The 27,930-nt window shown below is 41.7% G+C and overlaps 1 protein-coding gene across 2 annotated transcripts in view; it reads left to right on the top strand.

Annotated features, from left to right (window-relative positions):
* Window positions 1–2,859: 2,859 nt before the first annotated feature.
* The window catches only part of STAB1 (stabilin 1), a 62,079-nt gene continuing 37,008 nt past the window's right edge, over window positions 2,860–27,930 (top strand). Inside the window, exons 1-19 of one of the 2 annotated variants that reach the window (XM_084530812.1) lie at window positions 2,860–3,072; window positions 4,429–4,590; window positions 4,934–5,196; window positions 6,298–6,433; window positions 11,447–11,583; window positions 12,515–12,630; window positions 13,862–13,947; window positions 14,716–14,785; window positions 15,697–15,792; window positions 16,094–16,210; window positions 17,034–17,230; window positions 17,433–17,563; window positions 19,141–19,268; window positions 19,921–20,012; window positions 21,088–21,210; window positions 23,352–23,495; window positions 25,645–25,707; window positions 26,637–26,750; window positions 27,158–27,211. In XM_084530812.1, the coding sequence (XP_084386938.1) occupies window positions 6,353–6,433; window positions 11,447–11,583; window positions 12,515–12,630; window positions 13,862–13,947; window positions 14,716–14,785; window positions 15,697–15,792; window positions 16,094–16,210; window positions 17,034–17,230; window positions 17,433–17,563; window positions 19,141–19,268; window positions 19,921–20,012; window positions 21,088–21,210; window positions 23,352–23,495; window positions 25,645–25,707; window positions 26,637–26,750; window positions 27,158–27,211 (1,749 nt within the window). In that variant the 5' untranslated portion in view covers window positions 2,860–3,072; window positions 4,429–4,590; window positions 4,934–5,196; window positions 6,298–6,352. Of the gene's footprint in view, window positions 3,073–4,428; window positions 4,591–4,933; window positions 5,197–6,280; window positions 6,434–11,446; window positions 11,584–12,514; window positions 12,631–13,861; window positions 13,948–14,715; window positions 14,786–15,696; window positions 15,793–16,093; window positions 16,211–17,033; window positions 17,231–17,432; window positions 17,564–19,140; window positions 19,269–19,920; window positions 20,013–21,087; window positions 21,211–23,351; window positions 23,496–25,644; window positions 25,708–26,636; window positions 26,751–27,157; window positions 27,212–27,930 lie in introns of those variants that run through there. The other variant, XM_084530813.1, reaches the window with a different exon arrangement.

Here is a 27,930-nt window from a genome sequence, read left to right as displayed (position 1 = left end):
TTTAAGTGTGGTAAGCACTGATGGTATTAAGATGAATGAAATGTTCAGTAGTTTTTTAGTTATATAATACAATATTTCCTGATTCTTACATTTAGTATCTCACAGTGTGATGAGAATTGTTTATTTTCAGGGCATTTTTTTCCATTATCTCTTGTATTCTGCCAGGGGAAGCATGGTCTAGACAAAGTAGGTGCAAACTGGCTTTGCTGATACTAGCTCCAGTTCATTTCTATGTTTATATATAAAAAAAAAAAAAAAAAAAACATGTTGTAGTAATTCAGATGTTTGCTCCCCTGTTCTTTGGCCCATGTTAAAACCTGGTGGAGTTATGGTGTTTTGTGTGTGCACATTTCTGATCGTTAAAGTTCAATGTTCAGCTGAAAAACTGTTCACTGTTGTCCCTTGGCACCAGTCTGTTGTCTTTGTCTGTTATATTTTGATTAAATCCCCACTTTTAGAAATAAATGGCACTATTTGAGTTTTCCTTGAAAATGCAGTCCTTCATCTTGGATTCTGTAAATTAGCTGATTGTGTCGTTTTCTGTTTTCCACAATTAGCTTGTACAGAATGTTCTGCAGACTGAAGAAGCTTTGTAAGCGGTTTTGGTCACATAGAACAGCTTTGATTTCTTCCTCTCTCTTTCCAAGAGTGCTATGAAGCCATGCATGCTCATTTCTCTTTAGGTTGCCCTCAAATCTCTTACAGCTTCAAACAGTTCAGTGTTAAGACAGTATCAAAGTTGCTTAAGTTGGGACTGGATGCATACATAGGCAGGTGGGAAGACCTTTTTTCAAGAAAATATGTCCTAAACGATCTTCCATAGTTTGGCTTTCCAACTGATGTAGGTGTATGGAACCCTAGGGAAGACCCCTGCATTTGTGCTCAGTGTCATCTGCTGAGGATATGGTTAAAGGTTTTAAAATTTCCTTTGTATTACAATTGAAAAATTGTAAATAAATCTCACTAGGAAGGAGAGTGAATGAGGTGGTGACCTGAGCTCAGCCATGCTTTCTTTGTAAGGTGAAGTGACAGCCTGACCTGCATCCTGTCTGCTCCATGTCCATTCCCATGCTGTTTTTACAGCCCTGCGATCTCTTGGCTGCAGATGTACTGAATGGTGATGTGTTTACATCAGCCCATTTAAGTTGTTTTCCTGGTCTTGACAACTTTTGATAATTTTTAATTAAAAAAGAGTAACACAATGCCACTTCTAGCTTGCATACATCTGATTCAAAAGTTTTATGGTATTAATCTTCAAACATACACAATCTTAGGAGAAGTGGCAACAGGAGGAAAAGCATGAAGTTGTGGTTTAGAGCAGACAGACTACAAACTTCTGTTTCCTGCTGTCTACCTGATAATGGAGGGGCATTTAGTAACTTGACGAGCTGTGGAAAAAGCGAGAATATGAAACACCATGAAGATGCTAAGGAATGTCTGTGGCCAGCTCTGAACAAGACCTAAATAGATGCCTAAAGAAACGCCTAGTGCTGACAGGTCACAACTCACTAGTCACTTGTCCCAAGGACAAATTTTCCTTGTACCTCTCAGAGATTTTTTTTAATGTTTGTAATAATACAACCTTATGGCTAGTTTACCAGCTCTGGATATTATTGCTCCTTGGGGATCTAGTGAGGTTATTTTTCAGTGTTGGCCTCTGTACTTCCTCAGCACCTTCTCGGTGTAATGAGTTTCATACCCCCACTTTTTCCACAGCAATTTTTTAGCACGTTTTGTTACTGAACTGCAGCATCTAATTCACACTGAAAAATCTCTGGGGAGCTTAGAACCTGGCTCTCCCAGCAAAATCCCAGGACACTGCTTAATAGATGGGAAAGGTATAATAGTAAAACAGAGATGGGAATACTTAGCAGGCTTTCCCTGCGGGAGCATGCATAAAAGAACTCAGAGTCAACAGCAGTGAGTAGGGCAGGACTTAGAGCATTTATGTTCTGACGTTGGTGCCGCTATCCTTCCAGGCTTTGCGCTAACAGGAGGTGAGCAGCTGTGATAATTTCTTCCTGAACCACAAGGCAACGCTGTGCTCAGGCAGCTCTACCTGTCTGCCTGGGATGGGCCATCGCATGAGTGTGTGTGTGAGAGAGGGAGGTAAATAGTCTCCTACTTGCCGTATGACCTTCCTGTTTTTTCTTCACTTTTATCATCAAACTTTAAAATTCTTGTTCCTTCCAGCTTGCCAAGAGAAAAAACAAAAACAAAAAACTGTAGGACTGTGCTCTAGTCCCTGCACCAGCAGCCTCAGGGGCCTGTTCAGTAAGCACGGCACTGCTGGCCCTGCTCTGACACACAGGCACTCGTGGCTTGGGCTGTTTAATCCCTTACCAGTACCTTTGGAGTCTCACAGCTTCTCAGTCACTTGTGATTCAGAGTGGAGAGACTTTACGCTCCTTCCTAGCTCTCCCAGAAGACTGGAACGAGTTCATTTCTCTCTGCTGAAGTAACCAAATAGTCAGCCCACACAGAAGCTGTGTGGTATAGTAGACTGGATGGTAAATCATTTGTCTTGGTTCTGTAGTTTCAGTAAAGATTGCTTATACAGAAGATTTCAATAACAGGAAATTGCCCAAGCTAGCCAGGGCTGCACACGCTTCACAGCAGAGGGCTGGTGACCGAGCATTTTAAAATGCAGCGTGACTGTCATGGGAGGCTGGAAGTTTGTGTATGTATCCTTTGCCTCTAGACAGGCATGGGATTTTTTTTCCCCCCTGGAATAGATTGAGTAGCTTTGACCAGCAGAGTTTTTCAGTTCTGAATGTTAATGTGGTCACAGAAGAAGCATGTGTCATGGTCTAGACTAGCTGGTTCAGAAGATTCAACGTTTCATAAACTCATGAAACAAAAAGGCTGAGTGAGGAAAAAATCCCAAGCACTATTGCTTGCCAACAAGCTGCTGTTGATCCGTGTGAGTCAGGCCAATGAAGATTGTTAATAGTTTATAGGAGTCATCTGTGTCAGGGCCAGAAGTTGAACATGATGCTTCTGAGCCCCAGCTTTGTGACTTCAACTGCTAGCCAGCCTTCTTGTGCAGCCTGAGCAGGAGACAGTTGGCTGGTAAGTCCTCCGTGCTTTCCAAAACAAACAAGTGCTTGCAAGTAAACCTCACAGATAAATGCAATTGCAGGCAATTGACAGCTCCCACTGTACCTTTTAAATGCACAATCCTTTTCTCAATCAAAGGTTGAGTAGGCCATGAATCAGGCTCTGCTACCCTGCCTGCGACAGGGCTGTTCTTTGTGTGCTGTGTCATCAAATCCTTATAAGTCTTGCACACAAATTTTCCCCCCTTTTTTAAAGTTGGCTGTCTCAATTCCTTTAATTGCCAGTGACATAGCGAATCCTGTGGCTTCATTCTTAATGCAGCACTGGGTATTTCCCCTGTAAATTCTGGACAGATTAGAAGCATCAGCTCTTGAGCTCTTTGACAGATCTGAGGATATCTTTCACATTAGTTCTTCTTAACACCTAGTATCTTTCTGATGTATTTGCTTTTGATGTTGAAAAAAAAAAAAAAAAAAAGGATCTCTGCTTGGCAGCTTTGCTGTGTGGGACTTTTTGTGAGCTGATTAAAATGCTTTGTTCAGATGCTTATGCATTTCATTCCTCTAGCTGTTTCTTACATAGAAATTAATGAGTGAACAGCCTTTTATTTACTGACACTTGTAAACAGGGTTGGATAAAACAGTGAAATCAAAGAATTGATCCCATGCATTTTGATTCTAAGGTATAAGCTTTTTATTGATACATTATCTGTGAGAAAATCCATCCATCCATCTGCCTTGGACAAATCTATTTCCCAGAAGAGAACAAGAACGGATTAATTGTATCACCAATACTCATTTCTTCTACCTAACAATGTTCCCCTTCCTGCTTCTGTGCCATTGTTGCCATCGCTGGTGATTCTGCCAACTGGACTGCCACCACAAGCATACTGGCATCATTCCACTGATTGGTAACAACTCTGGGCCACCCATTCATTTGGAGATGGTTGGTGCCTCATCTTCCTAACCTGAGTCCCAGAATCATGCAGATGCAAAGTTGATGTAGGCTTTGGTGTTGCAGATCCAGCAGCAATGATCAGAGCAATTCCTGGATGCCTGAAACACACTGGCTATACCACTTGATCAGGAAAGCACAATCACTTGATCTGGTGACACATGAGCTTTTCATTTTTCATGTTATGCCCACCTACTGTAAAATGGCTCTACTCAGTGTTCACAGTTGTAGCCTGTATATTTCTGTTGTATCACTTGTCTTTAAATAAATGGTCATATAAAAATATGATCAGATAAAGGAAGCTGATTGTGAGCCTTTTGTTGTTATTGCGAATCTGACTTAATTAATTCAGACAGGAATTTCACCGAGCCTTTTCTTTCCCTTCTTTTCTTTTTTTTTTTTTCCTTGCATTAGGCCAGATGCAGTGGTGACAAACACCAATGGAAAGCCTCAGAAGAAGGCTGTGTCCTTTCAACCCCGTAGCATTTTATTTCTGGAGCCCTTTGGAAAACACAAGCTTAGAAAACAGGCTGAAGTTTCAGAAAAAGAAGCCTATGCCTCTGCAGGCGCTCCAGGGTAAGCTATTTTCACCTTAAAATCTCATCTATCTATGGATGCCCGGTACTTGCAGCTTAATCCCTATGTCATCATCAGCTCTTGGAAGACCATCAATGAGCACTCAACTTCCTTCTAGGCTGCCTGTATCAGCTGTAAACACCTGACAGGTAGCATGGAGCAGAGGGCCTGTCTCATGTTTAGTTTACAAGGCCACTCTAGCACCAGGGCTGTAAATACAAAAAGTACTGTGCAGCTTCCACACTAATGTTCCCCTCCATGAGAATGTCCCGTCTGTCCGTTTGTGACTTTCCTATCCCAGCAGAACTGGTGTGAGTTATGAGGCCTCTGCTTCCTTTCACAGATCTGTGGGGTACCAAATGGCTTCTGTGGCTGCACAAACCCGCTGGCCTTGACCAGAGTGGCTGTCTGTTGGTCCCCTAATGGGACAGGCGGGCTGAGCTGGCAGGTTGAGCTGTGGGCTGGTACTTCTCACATGGGTTGCACTGGATACTTGTGTGCCTTATCTGCTTCCTGTTCGTGCAGGATATATAATTGTGCTTGCTGTTCATCATGCTGGCTGCTCTGTAGGATGGAGGAAGAGGTAAAGCACAATTTACAGCACTAGTAAGTACTGCGGTTCTTACATATTTTATATATTAACATGTACCTCTGTGTGTTTATGCAAGGGACAAAAAATATTTATGCTCTCAATTATTTATCTAAATGCAAGAGTAGCTTCCTATCCTAGTTTCATTATGCACCTTCATGTACTATTAATGGCTCCAAAATGAAAAGATACCTTATTGCTCAGTAGGAATTGCTGCAAATAGAAGCAATCCTTAGACTGCTCTGTTCAGTGGGTTCTGTTAGCAGCACAGGGAAACAAAGTTCATGTAAAAGATCTGTCAATAATCAATTCTTGGTTGTTTGAAATGTTCAAAAGGAGAAGTGCGATCACAGACTGTAACTCAGGTAACTTTTGTGGGTTTTTTTAATCACATTTTGGGACTTTCCTATTCTGAGTGCTATGGGAGAGCTCCATAGATTCATCAAACTGTCACCAGAGCATTTGGAAAATCATAAATTTTGCTACTGCTGATATAGCACCTACAAAATGCAATGTATTTGATAAATTTGATGAGTAACCTAAATGTTTCAAATAAATGTCAAATACTACCTGAAGGGTTTGACTGATGTTCCTGTATTCCTGCTCTGATGTGCGGCACATGACTCATATTGCTTTGTTCATACCTACATAGGGATAGGAATCATTGCACAAACCTTTGCTTAGAGATGTTCTGGACATACTAAAACCAGCAGTAAAATGAAATTACGTACCGCTCATGAATTCATGGCATTTAAGTTTGCCCTTTGGATTTGCCTTCAGTTAAGCATACAGTGAACCTCTTTTTGTTCCAATTAGTTGAAAACTAAGGATTTCCTTCCTTCTGTTTTGAACTGATATGTAAGAGGAAATCCGTAGATGTTCCTGTTTTGAGTAAACCTTTTACTGAGAAGTTATGCTTGTGTATTTAAAAAAAAAAAAAAAAAAAATAGAAAGAAAGAAAAAGGTAGTATTGATACAGACGTAACAGTAGAATTAGTAGATCCCCTTATGAAGGCTTTGCATCCAAAGAGCACAGTGCGAAAATGTTCTCTCGCTGTTTACTTTTAACCTCTGGTTTGTCTTGGATCTGATTTTTAGTAGGCGGTCTTATCTTACAGAAATTGCAGCTTCTATCACCTCCCCGTCTGTGGAAAGGCTTCTGCTTTTAAAAGAATGAAAATGCATCCTCCTGGGTTGCTGCTTTTCTTCTTAGCAGCATGCTTCACTCCCACAGCTGACTGCCAGAGTCAGAAGGTAAGTCCATGAGTCTTTGTTTAAATGTTCATCAAACAGCTCTTCATATTTGGATGGTTGTATGTTATCCCCAAACCTCGCTTTTTCATTTACATTTAGTTAAGTGCAGAATAACATCCATAATTAAACTTTAAGACTGTCAAATATCTTCCCTGCTCGTGGAAGGACACGCGTGGCATCTGAACTGGAAAGCTAAAATTAAGGTTGGAGCCAGCTGCTTGAATTTTAGATCAGGTTCATTTTGCATTTCTGATCAGCACTGATTGCAAAGGTAGTGATATGATAGCACTAGGGATCTTTGTCTTCCACTATTTTCAGTATCTCTGGCATCTGTCAGGACAGGTCTATATGTGCCCCGGGAGAGTTTTCTAAAAAGAGTTTTTAAATCTTATCAAATTGTTGCTTTGCAACAGAGAGAATACATTTCTTTCGAGTACATTTCCTAGCAGCTCCCCAGTGAGGAGTACAGATCGCTTTCCGTGGGAAGGTTTTGTTTTGATTCCAACATCTCCGTTCCTTCAATTAGCATCTAGAAGAATGTAGGATGCCTTCGTAGATCTGTGGTCTTGGCTTCATGGTTGTGTCGTCCTACTTTCTGTAGGCTATAATTCATAGAATATTACGTAATGATTACCCACTCACAGAGACGTGAAATGTTTTGCATCACCTCTGGAGCAGCTTATTTAATCTAGGAAAAATAACCCTCTTTTAGATTTCTGTTCCCAAAAGTTTCCTTCTTTTTGGAAAAAGAGAAGAAACATTTGAAAATGTATAGTGGGAGTTAAGGGAAAACAATGGTCTAATGAAGTCTTTGACGATTGTTTAGGATGGCCACTTTATTTGGTTGTGATGGAAGTGCAGTAATTCCACAAGAAGACTCCATTGCCTTGCAGGAGCCTTGCACGGAGCATTAAGGAAGAAAGAGATTTGGTAGTAGCTGGTTTTTGTGATGTTATCTCCAGGCTGTGTTTTGATCTGCATTTTGTATGGACTGGGGAAGACGCAGCAGATGTGAGAACCATGAGAGATTTTCTGCTGGGAGGAGGCCAGTCCCAGGTGGCATGTAGCAGGAATGGAAGTGGCTGGGAAAGGAGAAGAGTGCTCTTGTCTTATGTGATCTCTGAGCCAGACTTCATCCTCATGCTGAACAGTGTCTTCCTTGGCCAAATGCAAAATGCTAGCATGTCCAGGAATGTTCAACTAAATTGTCCCTGAGAACTTCTTGAGGAGGTACATGACTAAAATGACCCGAGCATGTGTATACAGCTCTTGTTTTGTAAAGGGCAAAAGCTCTGGAAATGTGGTGATTCACTAGATAATAACTGTTTCCAGAACTAGCTCCCAGGATTGTTGGAGCCAAACACTGACGTCCACATGTGTTTTTCTTTCTTCCCTGAAGTCTTGCCTTACAGAAGAATTTGTGTTATGGTTTGGGAGGAAATGATAAAGGGAGAAAATGAGTAGAATGAAACTAGTCCTTAAAAAAGGCCCCCCAGCTTATTCTCTTGAAATGGAATAAGTTGAAATGGAATAAGAGAAACATGAGCACCTGAAAAATAAGGGACATTTACATCACAGAGAGAGGAGGGAAGGAAACAATGCAGCATCCAGAAACTCAGGAATGTCTCAGCTGAGTGCAGAAGGCAGCGGCTGCTGCACATGCATGCGAAAGAATGCAGGGAGAAAGCGCAGTCCAGCCCTGGCAAGACAGAGTTCAACGTGGGCAGAGGCACCCCGGCTCCTAACTGCTTTTGGCTGCAGCTAGATGCCTCCTGCTTTAAAGTCCTCCTTTATTTTTGGAGCTGTTTGAGAACACCAGGCTTCCTTTTCCGTTGCTTTGTACCAAAAGTATGGCACAGTCCAGGCTCACAGCACCATCTGAGCAGAACAATGGCTGTTCGCCCACTTTCCCTGGCATAGCCACGATGGACCTCGCCGGCTCTCAGCACGCTGGGTGGTATTGCGTATTGCTGCAACACAGGCTCGGATATTCTCTCTTGCTGCTTCCTCTCTAGCATCTCCAGACTTAGAAACAGCAGTCACAGATAAGCCCAAGGGAGCAGTGCATCATTGTTTTCTGCGAGGCTGTGCCCCAGGAGCCACCTCTGGCTCAAACTTCTGTCTTCCTTTCATCCACTCCAAAGTTGGAGAATCCAAACCATTGCATTTTTTATGTCCCTTGATTTTCTCTTCTGCTTTCATAAGAAGCAAAACACTCCAGAAAATGACTGCTTCATCAGTTCTGTCACTCAAATAAGAATGGACTTGGTTTTTGTTTTTTTTTAATTTTCCACACAACTGTTTTCTTCCTCTTTCCTCCTGCCTGTTGCTGCTGACACAAGCATATTTCCATATAAAAAGGGGAAGATCTTACTGGGAAGTTGCCTAAACTTTACGTTGTTCTAGGAAGGTAGGTTGGGGGTATTCCACAATAGCTATCTTGCCTTAGAGACCTCTGTTTTATCCTGAAAATGAACGGCAAATAATTACAGATTCCAACAGCAAGGAACGACAGCCTTTCTACTTTCCCAGTGTCCATTTCTGTTTAGAAATGGGGCCACATTAATGGAAGAAAGAGAAAAAATGATTAATGTGTGAATAACAGTGTCTTCCTTCACCACAGTGGCAGAGAACACATTTAGTGGCCCAGCTGTGTCTGACAGCCAACTCCTGATGCCTGGAAGTGAAGGTGAAATAGAATATTGGAGGGTTTTAATTTAATGTTTTGTGCTCTACTGTTTGTGTGGTCTTTTTATTATATAGATAAGGATGCTCAGACACCTGATGAAGGTTTGTGGGGAAAATCTGAGAGATTTAATACCACAACCTGCAGGAAGACATCTGGCTGTGTTTCTTCCTTGAGCATCTTCCCATTCTCTTTCTGAGGCATTGTCTCGGTGAAGGTTAAGGTTGCGATTTGATGGGACCAGCAAGGGACCAACAAGATGCACCATTCTCTCAGAAACATGTGCCTGGATTCCTCTGGCTCCTTTCAAAAGCCCAGTTTTAATCTGAAGTCCTCATTTGTGCTTAATTCCTCTGGTTGGATCTGCTTCTCCTCTGTCCAGTGAATGGCACTGCTGAGCTTTTGAGGCAGGGTACTCCAGTTGTAGCTCCCCAGTTACCCATCCATGTTGTCTGTCTTCTCAGTTTTGCTCTGTGAAAGAGGTGAACTCTCCTTTGACTTTGCATTGTGTAAGTAGGATAAAAACAAGGAAGAGCATTGCTGATCTCTGTCCTGCTGAATAAAATCAGTAAAGCTGGGGCTTGCAGGACATGGACGGCTGGGTCTGGTGGATCTCAGGCTGTTTTTGAGCTGTTCATAATGCAAGGGAGTCCTTCCCAGGGGAGTGGATGCTGAAGTACATTAAGAAAAGCCCCTGGTGCAGAACTGAATATCCACATGAGGCAGCACCACAGACACGAGTCACTTGGCTCGTGGGGCAGTGCCTTTGCATGGATGGCTGCAGAAAGCAAATCCAGGAAGAGAGGAAAAGCTTGACAGCTCCAGGCAGAGGAAACATGGGCGTGAGTCAGGAAACCATTCCGGGGAGATGTCCGTGCAGAGCTGGGACCAGAGGGTTATCTCTCATGAGGTTTTCCTGACAGGGTCTGCTGGCTATCTTCTGGCAGGGCCTTCCTGAGCTGTTGATAAGATGGGAAGCTGTGGACTTCCTCCCTTGCCCTGAAGCAAACGTATGTGTTTGGGCTTACTTAGGTCCAGAGGAAGCAGAGCTGGGCTGAGATTGCTGATGGGAATACAGAACAGGGAGTTCTGGGCACATGACAGCTACTGCATTAACAGCATTTTTCAGGATTGGCTTTAAAAAAATCCCAGATCAGGGCCTCCTCCCAAAATTTGATCTGGTGTTTTTATTTTTAGAAAATACTGTGCCTGGAGAGGTATAGTTGAAGTGAGTTTTCTTTTCCAGTTGGTGACCTTTTGGGACAAACAGAGTTCCTGCCTTCCAGCTTTTCTCTGTCATCATCAGTAGCAAACATTTTCGCTTTTTGAAATGAACAATGGTCTTTCTGCACAGTTGCTTGACCTGAGGAGTTTAGGGATTCAAGAAAACACATCTGTGGTAAAATCATGAGCTTCAATAACAAGCTGGCATACAGTGATGGTTATTCTCTCTGAGACTGTACTTCTTATCTGCTCTGGTTGCATTTCATTTCAAGTAATGGGGTTGGTGGTACAGAGGCACTGGAAAACTGTTTAAGGAAGTCTGAACCCCTAAAGAGAAATTATTCTGGTTAGGTAGAAGTACTTGTGCTGAACTTATCACCAGTCATTTGAATTATCCAAGTCCTCCTACCTGATATTCTTGCTGGCACTTATGGGGTCCTTTCCACCCTGGGCCAAAGCATCAAGGGCCACCTCTAGGTATCTGGAGAAGTGCAGAGCTCCCTTCCTTTTAATCTCCCTCCCTGCACATTCTCAAAGGCAATTGCCATGAGAAGCACTTGTGTGAGCAGCTCTTGGTCTCTGGGAAATAGTCTGAACCAACACTTAAAATTTGTCAAACCCATGAAACAGCAAAGAAACAACCAGTACAACTGGATCTTATCATCAGCGTGGAAAACAGAAATGCTGTGCTGCTTTTTAATTCAGTGTCTTCTGTCAAGGGTTATTGGTTTAGAGTTTGTCCTCACATACCACTACCACACATTTCCAAAAGATCAGTTTAAATTAGCAGTGCATGGTTATAATTATTTTAGAAGTGGTTAGAATTTTTGCTGTGAATAACAGAGGAAAGATGAGTTAGCTGTGATCTGCCCTATTGCCCTGTAGCTGAGATCCAAGCAGAGCAGCATGCATTAACATAACATAGTGCTTTAGCATTTATGAGTGCATGGTGTACATCCAAGCAGCCACACTGGTCACTGCCCTCCCCCGTGGAATCTAAAGAACAGTGCAGTGTGGATAAAGATATCAAAGGCTGGCAAGATGACTGCCTAAGGTAACAGTTTAGTTATGGACTTATTTTCATTCTACTTTTTCTTTTTAAGCTAAGGTCAATGAGATGCAATGTCAAGATGATGTTTACAATGAATACAGCATGTACTGCTTGTGCTGCGGCGCCTAAAATGTTGTGTCCGAGAGGCTGGTTAAAGACCACGCAAGGCTTAGGAATGAGGGACTGCAGGTAAGACCTCTTTCCTAACCATGTTGCAGATCTGGTTTAGCTCTGCTATGCAAGGAGTGATGTGTATGCCTTAAGGAGAATATGAATTATTAGAGAAATAATATAATAATAATTCCCCTTATATATTCTCTCAGCTTCCAGCAATAATCCTCTGAACTTTTTACCTTCCTAGTTCTCTTGATGAAGGTTGCTTGTTTTTGTGTTCCTTGTTCTTATTCTGTTGAGCATTTCTATAGCTTGTCTCTAATAGGAGAATGGTGAAGAAAAACTGAATTTACCAGTAAGTTTTTTTAGAAAATGAAACACTATAGATTATTGTTTGCCTATCTATTCAGTAATGAATGTTAACAGTTAATATATAGCTCCATTGTCTACTGTTTTCTGTAATTCACTATTCTGTATAAATACTTTAAAAATAGCTGTAGCAGTTTTACAGTAATTACAGACACACAGAGGAGTCAGACTGAATTCAAAGGGGCAGTGCTATTGAGGCGATTTCCAAGTTCCTTTTGGGAAGGATGTTGTGCCAAAAATAAAATGAAATAATGAAGAGAAATGTGAGCACGTGCAGATTTTCTGCCTGTTATCTCTCTGTGGTAGTGGTAGTCGAATGGACCCAGGAATAGTTCCGTACAGCATACACGCAGAGCAAGAGACACTGTCACCAGGGGCCTAGCCTATGTGTAAGGCGATGGATGAAGGGTTGAAAAGGAGAAAGATGCTCCTCCTCTGTCTCATATCCAGGCCCCAACAACTTGCTTGGAACCAGCTGTAAGACCACAGATCAGTGGGCATCCTTGGGAAAGACAGAGTGCAAACTCTTGTCCTTCGGTTCAGAGTTCAGCGCGCTGCAGTGCTTGCTTAGAACCCCTCCAACAAGCACGTGGTATCTTTGTGGTGTAATCATGGATCTTGGATTGTTCTTTTTAAGGTACACTGTCAAGTTAGGAGAAAATACCCTTGTCCAGCCAGGGTGCTATCACATATGTAACAAGGAAATTGAGGAGAAAAAGTGCTGCCCAGGATTCTGGGGTACAGAGTGCTATGGTAAGTTTTTCATCTGTTTACAATGCCTTCTGTTCAGTAAACCAGTTTTAACATGAATCATTAAATATGCATTAAGCTGATTGATTTTTGTTATTTCTGCTCCTGCTATTTAAGAATTTACAAGGTCTCCATTAACTGCCCAGGATGTTTAGAAGATAATGAGGAAGGAATCTCTTTGCTTCATATGTGTTTAATCCTCTTATATTTAACACATAACATAACCCCCTTTGTTGGAACTTCCTTTAGTCTCTTCTTTAAAAAGAACCTTTTGGAAAGGGATGTTTTTGTTCCTCTTTATGAAAGTTTCCAAAGGAAGAGGAAGATACTTCTTTCTGGTGTCCCTCTGGTCGGGAGTGCATGTGCCATGTGTGCTTTTATATAGTCTGGAGTTAGTCAGAGGTTCAGTCACAGAAAATACTTAGCAATTCAAACCCAACATGCAAATAATCCTCCCAAAGCTCCCATTTAGTTTTAAGCCAAGTAATGGGAGTTTGAAAACGTTCAGTTTTTCTAGGTCTTCTCTCAAAAATCCAAAAGCCAAAACTCCAAAATCCAAAAAGTTCATCTTCTAAGATGAATACTTCTCATACAGTTGACCAGTGACTGGAATATGGCCAAACATTCTCCAGTCTGGCAGAAAATGAGAGGTTGTTTGAGCAATTGGGCCTGTTTTCACATAAAGTGTTTTGAATAATCAATTGGCAATTCTATGCCTAAAATTTTCAGATATAATCCCTAGAATTTGGAGGTACCTCTCTCCAAAGATGTGTGGACCATGCTTGTTTGAGCACATTCCCAGCCCTTCAAGAAGTCACAAAAAGCCAAAATGCTCAGTGTCTTTGAAAAGTAGGATCCTGTCTGTCCCAGGCTTCAGAATCATCCTCAGATGTTTGGTGCTGCCTCTTGCTAATGATTGCAAGAGTAGCTCCATCTCAAAATATGTTTCAGTGGCTTTGCTGAAATGTGGTTAGTTATGTGCCAGTGGAATTTTCCTTAGACTTTTATTAAAAGGCTTTCCTTAGATGGCAGCCATGTTTCTCCTTGGTGTTACTCATTGCCATCTTCACCAGCTCTGGGCCAGTTTTAGCTGTACTGGATAAGCAGGCAGGGACTTTGCTGGTTAAGAATCCATTGCTATCACACATCTGGAATGCCTGTAGGAACAGGTGATAAAACGAGGGATACAGTGCTGTTTTCTCTGCCTAATCTTGCCTGGCCTCTTACCTGCTAGAATGTCCAGGAGGCTCCGAAAATCCCTGCAGTGGCCATGGGACATGCCTGGATGGCATACAGCGGAACGGAACCTGCATCTGCAAGGTCGGTGTGTGGTTTGGTTTGAGGGTGATATGCTTTTGTCAGAGGGTGATTTGCTTTTGTACAGTGTCTGTGCAGAAGCTCGGGATGAAGACCAGCCTTCTGCCTAGAAGGTCATTAGCAGGGTCTTTCATTCCAATATCAGTGCCTGTGGTTTATCTAGAGTATTGGTGTGGTCTGCAGCAGCACTAAGACACTGTTGGTGAGACTATGGAGTCAGGAAGGATCTCTAGGAAGAAATTAAGAAAGAATTGCATGGATTTAACCCTCTGATCAGTTGAAATAATCAGAGTCTGTCTGTGGCTGCAAGAAGCCCTGAGATACGTTTAATGATTTGTACCTTTACCAGACCTGAAAGATATACTTCCTAGCTGCTGCTGCCTACCTCCTGGGCACGTCTTTGAAAAATGCTGATTTTAAACTTAACTCAAAGACACTCCATATCAATTAAAATACATGTTTAAGGTCCCCAAGCCTTACAAAATCAATGTCAAGAGATCGTAAGCCAGTTGTTATATTCTTGTCTGCAAACTGGACATGGTTTCCACAGTGCCCACCTGGGTTTTGCTGGCATTTTGCACACTCTCTGTGTGTTGGTGTAACCCTCTGCTGGGAGGGCTGGGTGATAGTACTAGAGCACTGAGCAGATCAATTTTCTTCAATGTTGTCAGAGAAAATCAGAGAAGGGGAGATATTTTGCATTATGACAATGTTTAGAACAATGAAATTGTATAGAAAAATAACATCTGGGACATTTTGGGTCCCTTCTAGGAGCAATACAGTGGTTATGCCTGCCAGAATTGTCGAGATGAAAATCGTTTTGGCCCAGACTGTCAGTCAGGTAAGGAAGAGTAATTTCAGGTGAAACCTGCACAAAAATACCTGAGAGCAAGGAAAGCGGAGGGGGAGGCTGAGTGAGGAAGGGTGCTGGAGAGGAGGAGGGGATGGCATCTGACAGCATTTAATAGCAATTATCTGGACATTTTTTCTTTCTGCCCTTCTCCACTGTCCCATTAGACACTTGATTCTCAGTCTTTCACTCAAAATCAATCCATTTTCCCTTTTGTAAAGTTTCCCCCTCCCATTACCATGGCTTTCCCAGTTTCCTCTCTCTTTTCAGCCAGGCTGTTGCCTACATCCCACATGCCCTGAAGCAACCCAGACTAATTTCCCAACTGTTTGCAAGACTCCTGTCACCACTCCAGTAGTCTCTCAGCTTCCTCTTTATTGCCTTTCCTACACATTAATACACACAATGCTGATTCTCATACATGTCATATTTTGAAGCAATTTATGACCGGTGCGACCTGGTCATAAAGAAGCCCTTTCTTTCCATCTCCTGGTTCCCTTGTATCCACACAGGTGAGATGGGTGTGATCTCAGTGCTTGTGCTTACTGAATGACACCGATGCTGGCATCACAGATGTGGTAGAGCCTTATAATACTGCATCCTCCCACACTGGCTGCAATAGACTTGGAGGAGTGGGAAGTTAAGTCTGAAAAGTTGGTCCAGATGTTGCATTTGGGGTTGATCTTACAGGGCAGCACTTTGACTTTCTTCAGCGCAGGACTTGCAGAACTCTCTGTGAGCTCCGACCAGGATGACCTTATTTTTAAAACGAGTCATACTTGCTGTGGATTATTAGTGGGCAATCGGGGTGCCAAATCCCAGGGCAGTTGGCCAGTGTATGTCCAGAGCTCTTCGTGCTGCCTTGTCACTGAAGGTCTTGTTTGTCTGGCTTTTCCTTTCAGTGTGTGACTGTGTGCATGGGGAATGCAACAGCGGCGTCACTGGGAATGGAAGCTGCACTTGCTATGGAGGCTACACTGGCACCAGGTGTGACCAAGGTAAATAAATTAGTAGCTGGAGAGGAGCTGTTAAAGCTAAACTACGATATGGATGCATGTGTCCCCAAAGCAGCCGGGATTTCTCTTGAAACAGGGTAGATCCTCCCTTCCTTCTAAGTCTTGTGGGACCTGACTACCTAGCCTGCAAGTCTGTCATGCTTACTTCCCCTGGCTTTTGTACTGGCTGGGGTCTCCGGAAACAGCGCTTGCCTTCATTTCCGTGCCTTTTGTAAGGAAAGGTGTATCTTCTTGCACTGCCCTTCTTGCTCCAAGGGAAACTCTCTTTGCTGTGTGATTCCAGAGCTTCCCCTTTGCAAAGGTGTGACGTGTGAGGCCAACAGCGAATGCACGGTAAAGGATGGGACAGCGGTGTGTGACTGCAAGCCGGGATACAGAAAAAGTGGCGGCACTTGCTTAGGTGAGACATTTTATTGTGGCCCTAAATAGTCCTCCATTTAGGACCTTCCAAAGAGAAATCTTTCTCTGGCATCTCTGGACAAACTTGATCACCATGCATACAGTTTCTTCCTCACTGCGGAAGCATAAAAGCCTGCTTGTTTTTAGGAATCTTTTTAAGATTAATACCTAAGGTGTTTGTTCTCCTCCCACTTGGTCTTGTAAGCAATAAATGAGTTACAGTTGCAGATGCCATCCAGTATTTGCCTCTATGAATGTACAGAGTAACCGTGACAGTGGGATATCGGTGAGTCTGTGCCAGTATAAGTGATGAGCAAAGGTATGTAATTAGAGGGTTTGAGCACAGGTATGTAATTAGAGGGTTTGAGCAAAGGTAATTAGAGGGTTTCTTCACTGATTTCAGATGTAAGTTTCTGAATTGCTTTTGTTAAAAGAAAGTCAATAAGATGCATGTGATTAACTAGCAATGGATAGCTCTATTTTCACTGGCTTTTTGCAGTTCTTGCTGACCAAACACCACCTTCAGATATCCTCAGACATGATGGAAATTCAGAAGTAAATACAAGCATCTTCTTTCTGTCCCTTATATTTGTGTTGCTGAAGTAATATGAAGAATGTGTCATCCAAACTCCTTGGATCAAAGAAAAACAAACTGTCTGCTGCCTGAAATTGTTTTATTTTCTGTGAAACTGTAGCAATTTAATAGAATAAATTCCTTATCTTCCATTCTCTTCAGGCCTTGGGCATTCTGCTATGCTACAGTAAGTGCTCTCCTGAAAACAGAAATCTGGACGCTCTTCGACCTCTCATCTTTTTATTTGCAGCTCAGGATCCTTGTGCATCTTCTCCTTGCTCCCCCTTTGCTGTATGCAATGTTATTAGTCCACAAAAGTATCAGTGTACCTGCAAAGAAGGATTTCAAGGAGATGGGAAGATTTGTCAGCCCATAAACCCCTGTGTTGACAACAATGGAGGCTGTGCAGAAAACTCTACAATCTGCATTTACAAACGCCCGGGAGAGGTAAGGGTGACAGCAGCACGTCAGCAACCTGTAAGGGTCTGAGAGTGGCCAGGTGGGAACTTCTTCAAATGAGCCATTCATTGGATTGCTCACGTCTGCTCTCCTCACCTTAGATTTTGCAACCTGCCAGCTCTTTTGTGGGATAACCTGTTGAGTAAAAAGTGACGAATGCAGCTATAATCACTGCTTTGTCTTCTGCTAGGCATCCTGTGTTTGCAAGCCTGGGATGAGTAGGAGATCTGCATCAGAGTGTTTTATGCTTTCCAATGACTGCCGGCAGTATTTTTGCGACATGTCTTCCAAGTGTGAAATAAACTCCCATGGGAATCCTAGGTGAGCCACTTTAAGGATTGTTGTTTAAGCTTATTCAGCAGCTAGAATGGAAACTGATTTTGGATGAGGTAAACTTTGAAGAAACAGGGAATTAAATGAGAAGAATGGGCTAGAGTGCCCCTTTGATAAGAGCCTGTTTTTAACAAGTCCATTGAAAGTAAGGAATTCTACATCAGCTAGCATAAATCTAGCATCATGTGGGCCACAAGATGCTTTAAATCTGAAGCAGCAGGGTCTTTTGTGTTGTGAACTGGAGATGTAGCTCCCCAAGTTGGTGGATATTATTAGTTTATAATCAATTACCAAAACAGAGACGTCTGACTCTTGTTTGGTCAGTATGTTATCTAAGGAATCCTTTTGGTTGGGACAGGTAAGTCTTTGGCTCTCCTGCCTCTCAGGCTTGTAAGCCAGAGGTGAGCTAGTGTTGCAGAAGGACAGGGAAGGGGGGAGCTGAAGGAAGAAACACCAGACCTCATTTAGTTTTCTTGAGCAAAATATTTAGAAGTTGATGCCCTGCAGATGAGAAATATTGCCAGATCTAGGGTAATTTTAGGTCTCCTAAACACCAGAGAAAGCTTCACTGAGGATTTTTTTAATACCAAAAAAAGCTGGAATTTCTCTGAGAGACTGAAGAGGAAAAGAGCAGTCCCATCTCCTTGGCCGTTCCTTCTCCAGTGCTGCTAAAATTGTTAGCATCCACCTGCTCATTCTGTGCTCCAGGCCAGAACTGAAACACAGTGGCTTCCCCCTTTGAAGACATGCCAGCGAAGTGCAGGACTCAGTGTTCTGCACAATCCCTGCCTTTAGCATGTCTGTTCCCCAGCAGCTGGCACACAGCCCTCTGTGGCTGGAGTAATGTCAGATACCTCCCCTGTGCCGTATGTCTTTTCATCCCTGAACCAGAAAGAGCAGAGCTGATACTTGGACAAAACCCAAACAGGAAAAAACGTGTTTATCAGTCAGTGACCTTAAGTAGTGTCTGAGTAATGACTATAAGTCCGTGTGAATCAGGATAGAGATTTTCACATGTAGATAAGCTTTTCTGCAAAAGTCATTAGCATGTCTGGGGCCCTCATTAGTTCTAAGACAAACTAGCTAAGTGATGTGCGGGAGCTGGTACTTCCCATTGAAGCTGAGGGCTCACATAGGAGCTGATTGCTATATTTTCACTGAGACCTGTGTTTTTTATGCATTACCTCAAATTTTCAGATGCTTTAATGAGTGATACTGGCTGAATACTTATTTAGGCTTCAGTACATATATTGTGGCTTTCTGTACCCTGAACCCTAAAGCAGACAATCCCTTTGTTGACTGTATCTGAGAAAGTGTCTTCCTTCTTTTTGCTTAGGACCAAAGTTGCTTGCAGTCCACAAGTGTGCATCTTTTTTCCTGTCACTTAGATTAGGCAGCAGCTACTAGGCTCTTAAATACACCTTAAAGCTGTAATTAATCTTTCATCTGTAGATACTGATGATACTCAAACATGTCTAAAGTGTGGAGGACTGCTTTATAATGGTTTCCTATGTTTAGTGTTAATGTTTATAATGTTGTGTTTATTATGTTATTATTGTATCTAGCTGTGTGTGTAAAGAAGGGGAGATTGCAGATGGGAGAAGTTGCTATAAAGATCTCATGAGTGAGATTAATCAGCATAATTCACGAGGAAAGTTTTTTAGGAAATTGGACGTCGCCAGTAAAATGTTTGGTAACTCTCTTTTGAATTTCTTTGGGGAATGAAGCAGAGGTGGGGAGAAAAGTGTGTCATCAAAAGACTAAAAGCCTCCCATCATAATAGACATTTCACAATGTATGACTGTGGCCTTCAAAATCAAACACATCACATCTCTGAACTCATATTACCAGTTCTGGCTCATGAAATGAGGACACTGTAGCAGAGAACAGTGTGGATGAGCATTATGTATTTGACAGTCCTAGTGAAAGAGGTGCCACATCCACAGAAAGAAAAGGAAAGCATGCATTGAGGATGTGATTTAAACCTGTCTGTCTCAAAATACCAGTGTTCCTCCACCTGCACTGTGTTGAAGGCTCAGCAATCTCAGCGGTCATTGAGTTTTCTAGCAGTGGTGCTTGAGGCTGGTGTGCCATGGATCCTCCTACAGTCAGATTGGTCTGCCAAGCCAAAATACAGCCTCCCTGCCAGCTCATGCATGTGGGTGGCCATTATAGAGATGGAGGGGCTTTATCCTGTGCACTGTGGTCCAACATAAACAAGTACTAGTTACATGCATCAGGTTGAAGATGTGTAGATGTAATTGTGCTTTTGACACAAAGAATAATTATTGCTAGAGTTAAACCATATGGCAAATAACTGCTTCATGTTGTCACTCTTTTTACAGCTTCTGGTTGTTCAGTGTTGCTGACGAAATATGGGCCTTTCACGGTCTTTGTACCCTCCATTTTTCCAAGTACTAATAGCATAGAATTTAATGTAAGTTTGCTTGCTTTTAGAAAATCTTTGCTATCTTATGATTCATTCCTGCCTGAGTTCTGTGGTCTATAAAAACTGATTGACACATGAGAGAATATTTATAGAAGCAATCTCTTGCAAAGACTGCTCATTGTCTGGTTGTTGCAGTCTCACAGAGGATGTTACATCCCTTATGTTATTTTTAAAATCTCTCTCTCTGCTATTGACAGAGTGTGTTTGTTGTTTTTAATGTCAGATTATATAACTTCAAAAAGTTTCAGTTCTTCTGGCCATTCTTATTTAAAGATCCAACCTCTGGTGTGTGACTATTCTCAAAACTTTAGGTGGTTTTTCAATGCTTGAGCATGGGGTTTTCAAAAGGGGATGAGATTTGCATTAAAGTACTGGATTTTGGCCTATTCCTTGGTATGGCCCTATATATGGGAATGGTGTCAACTTCTTAGGCTCATTTTACTAATGGGGCAGCAAGGATGACAGGGCTGTAGAAAACTGATATGGGAGTTAGGTCAAGAGTTTGAGAGTTCTGGGCTTCGACAATTATGTTCTACAGGTCATATTTTTATTTTATGTATTTTTTAATTAAGTTGTGTTCATTTGCTGTAGTTCTGCAATCAGTTGTATCAGTTCCACCTAAATCCACCTAAATCAGTATTGAGAGATGATTGTCTTAAAGAATTACCAGTGATGGAAAACCCAGAAAACAAAGGAAGAAAATAGACGTAAATTCAGCAGCTACATGGCCAAACATAAACAAAGATTGTCTATGGGGAGCTTAGGCAAGTTTTGTTACCTCAGGCATGCAGGGATAGTTTTAAAATTGTCCAGGTCCAATAGGTTTATCTTTAGGGGATTCTTCTAAAGTCACTTTCAAATGAATGAGTCTCCCTGTGTTTGTGTGTGTACACAGAAGCAAAAGATTTGCCACCATGCTTCTGCAGTGAACCAAAATGAAGAGGCAAGCTCAATATTATATACCTAGAATTTCTGTTATGGTAATGTTGTGAGTCTTTCATAAAATGATTTTTTTGAAAGAGCATGTCATTTATCTTCTTTATTTGGTCTTTACTCCCCAAAGGATACCACTGCTGAGCATTTGTGCAGAATGCACATTGTTCCTGGTCTGCATTTGATAGAAGACATGGTAAAAGCCAAGACGATGTGGACCTTGTCAGGACATAAGCTGACATTCAACAACCAGGTAAATGATATTGTGAACTGAAGTTGTGGACTGCTGTGAAAAGACTGAGCAGAGCTTGAGCGTAGTTTCCTTCATGTGCTTTCTTAACAAGAAAACCGTTTTTCTCTTATCACACTACCTGTGACCAGAACAGGATTTCATTTCCACTTCTCAAAAAGAATCATGAAGTTTTAAGAAACAGAGCTGTAGCTGATTTCTTAGGTTATAATCTCCTTTACAGTGAAAAGCTGTTCTTCTCTTGCTACATATTCTACAATGATCTGTCTAGTTTTAAATAGTCCCTTCTCTGCTCCTTGGTTCTTACCATCCACTTCAGAGGTGTACACAGATAGGTGCGTACAAATATGGTATTAAACTGCTTATTATTGCTCTTCCTTGCATTTCCTTAGCCTTGAGTTGCAAAGTGTAATTTTTATATTAAAAATTATGTGGATGTGGCATTGTGGGACACATCTGAGAGAAAGATTGGCTTCAACCACTTTGCAGTAGATTCCTTTGTTGGTTGTGGACTGTGCTCTCAGAGACAGATTCTGTGATGTGTCCTGATGGTCCTGGGGTAAAAGAAAAAGGCAGGTGGGAAGAAAAGGCTGTAAAGTCATAATTCTGCTCTCTGAGCAACAGAATATATTGAGCATTGATGCAGTTTCCAGTTGTTCCAGTTCTAGAGGTTGCTCTTTTATCAGCTCATTGCACAGACTAGAAAAGCTGCTGTCTCCCAGCAAGATCCTTTGTGGGATCCAAAGCAAGGTGATTTAAGGACAGACAATCAAGCAACTGTTTCTCCTGCCCTGTAGACAACCAATTAGGCAGAATCTTATTCCTAAACTTGGTAACAGTCTTTCCTTGATCTGCATGTGTATGCTGGAGAAGAGACCTTTTGCCTGCACAGCTAGCAACTGCAGTATCCTTGCAGCTGATGTGGAAGAGGCAGCAAAGTCTCTCTTTAGACTGAATGCTTCTCCTTGGAGGTCACATTCTCAGACACAGCTACACGCTGAATATTTTCTCTTCCAGTTGCCCTTTTCCTGTCTATCTATTTTATTTTTCTTATCCTAGCAAAGAATTTTTAATCACTAGTTTATGATACGTAAGGCTGTTTTTCCCTTTTCACTCTTTCAGTTGACACGCGTTTTCCAGCATCCACTGTTCTCGCTCCATCCTGCACTTTTCCGGCTTGCATTCTCACAGCTGGCCCAGGCAGAGTCGTATGTTTCCTCTCTGCGGATCCAGCCTTGGCCTTGAGGTCTAGGTCATACTACATGCACCCTACGTGCATCAGAAGGAAAAAGCACTATTTGGAGCCGGGGGTTCTGAACTGGGTTTATCGATGCTCTTTTAAAATTTATTTCCTGTTTGTTTACTCAGGAGTCTTTTGATCTGGGAAGCCTGCCCTCCCCTTCCTTTGTTTCAGCCAGACTCCTCAGTGATGTGAGCTGAAGTTCAGGGCAGGGAACAGCAGTTAAAAAAAATGCACATGGTAAATGAAAAGCACAGAGAAGCTGCGCTTGTCTGCACTTGGATTATGGCTGCAACACCAATACCTTGATGCTTAGTTTATAAATTACGCTTGGTACACCTCCATACGCCCCACTTCAGTGCATGGAAGTATGGAAGGACCAGATGCATGCCTTATAATTCAGTGAGCCTGACTGTTTAGGCTTTGCTGTGATGAGTCTTGTTGCATTAGGAGCTAATGAAATCTGCAATCAAAGCTGGTTTCAAGATTGTTTCCAAATTCTGTAAAATCCTGGTGCCCATGAAGCAGCATGTCTTTCTCCTAGTGCTTGACAGATTGATGCAGGATCTTAACCGTCAGTGCAGCCTTCCGTGATCCACACTGGGATCAAGCATTGTTCACATTCAGGCAAACTTAAACCTAGAGCTGACTGTCCCAGACTAGGTCTTTAAGCTGTAGTAAGACTTAAAAGTACCCCAGAATGGAAATATTGTCCAAATTCATTTAGAAGCGAGATGTTTATTCTACAGTAAGACCACCCCTTAAATTTACCTTTTCCAGAGTAGACCCTGTTGTGCCTTCACCTTGCTGACCCATAGATGGAGAGCACTGAAGGGAACAGGGATCTATAGATCTATTGTGATACCATGGATATACATTAAAATAAACTTGTGTTATTATCCAGGCATACATCAAATCATTTCAATATGAAGATGTGGAAGAACAGTACAATGTTTTGCAGTCGAACCTACCAGCAGCCAATGGTGTTATGCATATTGTTAGCACTCTAAGGAAAAAAACCAGCACCGACAACCTTGGAAACCCACAGGTATGCAGGCATTCTTGTTTCTTCTGCTTTGTGAAACAGTAGAATAAATACTTTAAAAAAAAATCTTTTTCCATGATTATTCTTCTTAAAACAGTGAGGCTTTTTTAAAGAGGAAAAGGCTATTTGTTTTGTTTTCAGCTCCTGATAAGCATGCCTTTAAAAGTAGCTGATAGCTCTGCACAAGTCAGATACAGACCTTGAAGTGACGCTTTTAAAGTATTTGGATAAGTAGAGAATTCTAATTTCATGACTAAGATCACTCCCTTCATAGAAAATGAGCTCTTTTTCAGTTGCACCTTACAGGAGAATAATAAGATAAATATTGAAAAAGCATTTTTTATATAAAATTGAAGTTAATATTTTCTTTATTGAAAAAGAATTTTTCATATAAAATTGAAATTAAGATTTGCTTTCATCTGTCTCTACTGCATTTTAAAATTATATTAAAAAGATTATCTTTGCATTAAAAGTATATAAAATGAGGAAAAATAATCACTATGGACCTTTGCAATTTGAACTTGTCATGTATTTAAGACACTGGACAGAAATTTAAGAGTTCTTGCTTCAGTCTTTGCCTCTGCTAAACACTTTTTCCTGTTAATTGGGAAAAGTTTTTGCTATAGCTATTGCATTGTATGCATGAAAACTTTTATATTGTTTCCATATGCAGAAAGCAGACCCTGTTACCTACTGCTTCCTTGCAAAAAAAATTACACATAGAATGACACCAGCTCTTTGCTTTAGTTGGATATTGATAGTTGTCTGCACTTACTTTGCACCATTTTAATTAATATATAAAAACAGTCGTATTGTGTAATCTTACAGTTGGATTGTACTTTATGTTTAAAAAGTAGCTGGAATATTGTGGTAGAGAATGGTGTGTCAATCGTGTCTGAGATCCAGAGCAGAAGCTTGACTGAGCTCTGTGTTTGTGTGCATTGGTACCTGCAGGGAAGGGCTTGCAGCTCCTCTGGCCATGAGGCTGATTCAGCAGTCTTTCCTATACCGTTTCCTGTAAACTTTTGATACTCAGCACAACAGTGGCAGTCACAGCACTGTTGGTGTGCATGTTCAAAATGTGCCAGTAGAAAAAAAAAATCTTTAAGAAAACTGCAAATTTTAATTTTTATCCACAGTCCAAGAAGAGTAGGAGGTGTGTGGGTATATCTGGAAGAGGGTGCAGGAGGGATGATGCTGTTGGGGTGCATGGCACAAAAGTACAGCTGTTTTGATCCACATTGGAGCTGTTTTGGATCAGGATGTGATCTGGGTAGGAACCAACACGGCCCAACTGCAGTGAAGATTCTGCCAAGATCATAGCCAGCCTTATGCCAGTGAGGCAGAGGGGCAGCTTACTCTGCAATGGCAGGACAGCAAGAATGCTCCCTGCAGAGTCTGCCTTTCTCTGGACTTCTTCAGCCATTTCCTTCCCTTGTGGTGTTGGCTTTACACTGAAAGCTAGCAATCACATGAGCTATTTTTGTCAGCGAATCCCTTTATGCCCTTGGAAGTAATGTTCTGTGCCTCTGCATGTCCTGCAGGAAGCAATTTGGAAAAAAAAAAAAAAAAAAGAAAAAAAAAAAAAGCAAACACATTCCTGCAAATAAAGGCCAGATGAGTCCCTTCAGAAACTGTGGTGGCTGCGGGGCCATTTCTCTTGTTACCTTTGTCCTCATGGGAAGCATGGCAAAAAGGAAAACTTCTACTTCCAACATGTTTTCAGACGCCCGCATATGGGTTGTATTTTTTCAGCGTTGGAGCTCATTTGCAGGTGGCAGAGTGAACTCGTGTCCTCAAAGGCAGAGGCAGACTCGAGATGATAGAGCAGCTCCATTGTTTACCAGCCAAGTTCTGCATGGCTGCAAGTTTAACCTGGAGATGGGAGTAGGAAAACAGAAGGGTGCTGAAGTGCATGGTAACCTAAAAGATTCTTGTTCGTTTGTCATACATGAGAGCAGGCTTGTGCTTAAGCTACTGTAGACTCCTTCCTTGGCCAAAATAAAGGGTTTGAGTCCTTTGGGGCTGATGGCTTTCAAAGACCTGGAGCATGCAATCCCCAAACATTGACTGATCAAAGGCATGTCAGTTTGTGCTCAGACTTTGCTTCAACCCCAGACATTGTATTTTTCCTCTTTGTATCTTCTTGCAGAAAACCATTGGGGAGATCCTTGCTTCAAATGAGATCTTCAGTCGATTTGAAACTATACTGGAGGTAAGCATGCCTGTGTCTGCCCCAGAAGGTTTAGCATTGCTGCTTCTGCACAGCCTGTTGCTCTTTTTGTGTGAATTTTGAATAATATTTAAATGCAGCTGTTAGTCTTTCTTTCTGGATGCTTTTATCTGAGTCACTTCTTATTTTGTATATTTTATAAGCAAATGTAATGGAAAGATCAGCACAAGCAACAAACATACAAATGTCTTTCCTACCTTCTTCCCCACCTGCCCTACCTATCTCTCTTGGCACAGTTTTTTCTCCAAAGCATTTGTAGTTCTTGAATACTTTTTCAAGAGTGAATATTTCACGCCTTTCCATGCCAAGCTAAGCTTAAGCTACCTGTTGTTTTTTGTTGTTGTTGTTTGTTTCTTTGTTTTGTTTGTTTTTGTTTTTGTTTTTGTTTCTGTAGGTATCTAAATAAAATAGTCCTCAGGTTATAAACCCACAAAGGCTTCTGCCCAGGCTTCATTTAGTTAATTTTTTTTACTAGGGACGGACTGATTTTCCTTTTACCTCCACCAGAGTCATCTGGATCTGCTCTAGCATTGCACCCAACAGTCCTGACCTGCTTGTTTTCAGCTTTGTGGCTGTTAGTTTTTTACAAAATTCATTGTTTAATTGTGGTTATAGTGTTGATTCTCTTTTTCTTCTCTTGGGGCAAAAAGATATTGGTTTAGTCTCTGTATGTACTTGTGTATTCCAGTGCTCTCTTGTTCACATTAGCTGCACTCACACCAGTGGTTTCATTGTCCAGCCTGTTTTTATGGCATTATATCTCTAATATTACAAGCCTTGCCTCTTGAATACAAAAGCTTTTCACTAGCTGCACCTTTGGTGGGTTGCTTAGAGTTTCCTCTCCATTTCTAATAGACCCCTCTCATTAACTTATGCTAGAGGCATGGTGAAATCTTGTATTGTTTTTGCAGAACTGTGGCCTGCCTGCAATTCTTGATGGACCCGGCCCCTTTACTGTATTTGTACCCAGCAATGATGGTGTGGATAAATTGAGAGATGGAAGGCTCATCTATCTTTTCACAGAGGTGAGAGCTCATAATACTTTAAGAGGTCCTGAGATAGTGCAGCCTGTTGCACTAGGCTTTGCTGGAATAGCTTGTGCAATGTATGTGACCATTGCTGAAAGATTTCTGGAGTTAACTAAAATATCTTTCTGTAAGGCTTTGGGAAAGAAGTGAATGCTGGTGGAACCTGCAATGACAAATTCATTTAGCCAGACTGTTTGTCTGTTTTTTGGCTTTTTCCTCCCGCTTGGTGTGGGGGAAATGAAGTAAGGAAATGAAGTAAATTTATTTTCCAAGTGAAGTCTCTGCTGTAATACATTGGCATAGTCAGTCATTTATTAAAAGAAAAAGTAATTGCCTCTTCTTACTCCTGAGCAATGAAGGGGTACCCAATTATTATGTTATTTTTGTTTTTTGTTTTTCCTTAGGGCATAAATAAGCTTCAGGAACTTGTGAAACATCATATCTACACTTCAGCAGCGGTAAGGCAGGCAGCTCTAATTCTGGATAATTGGAGTCCTTCAGGCCAGCATATAATCAACTATGTTGTTTGGCACAGAGGTTGGAGTATCAGTGACTTCAGCTGCTGTTTCTTGGACTGCCCAAGAGAGGAGAGATGTGATTCAGGACCTGATGAGGCAAAACATTTACCAGGAAAGTTGTTGCCAAAAGGGACTTCCATCACAAAGCTCTTAGTTTTCTGAGCGTGATGGTGCTCATTAGTCAGATGTCCTTTACAAAGAAAACATTGTCCTGCAGAGTTTGCTGCAGGCAAATTCTCTCTTGGCATCACTTTAATTTGCTGAACTATTAATTAGGAGTGTACCCTAATTATGAATCCTCCCACCCATAGCTTCCCTAACACTGAAAACAGCAACACAGAAGTTATAGCCAGGTGGAGAATTGGTCAAAACTCTCCTGCTCCTTCTCCTGTCTTCCTGGGCTCCATCAGTGGGGTACTGCCAACTCTTGCACCAGCATTTATTTACCTTGTGTGGCAGGGTAAATAAAATTAATGCAGTGCATTAACAAGACTTTTTCCCTTATACAATCAACAAGAGAAATGTTTAAAATTATACACAGAACCTGTGGGGAAGTGAATACTCAAGCGTTATGGTACAATGTCATGTTTTTTTGCTAAGAAATATCAATATTATTCCAGTCCTTCATTAAGGAGAAAATGTCAGTTCTTATGATTTTC

The sequence above is a fragment of the Aythya ferina genome, assembly GCF_964211825.1.
Source record: "Aythya ferina genome assembly, chromosome: 10".
In the NCBI taxonomy this organism is placed as follows: domain Eukaryota; kingdom Metazoa; phylum Chordata; class Aves; order Anseriformes; family Anatidae; genus Aythya; species Aythya ferina.
The sequence above is the reverse complement of the archived record's forward strand: the minus strand, read 5'-3'. Positions and strand labels throughout refer to the sequence as shown.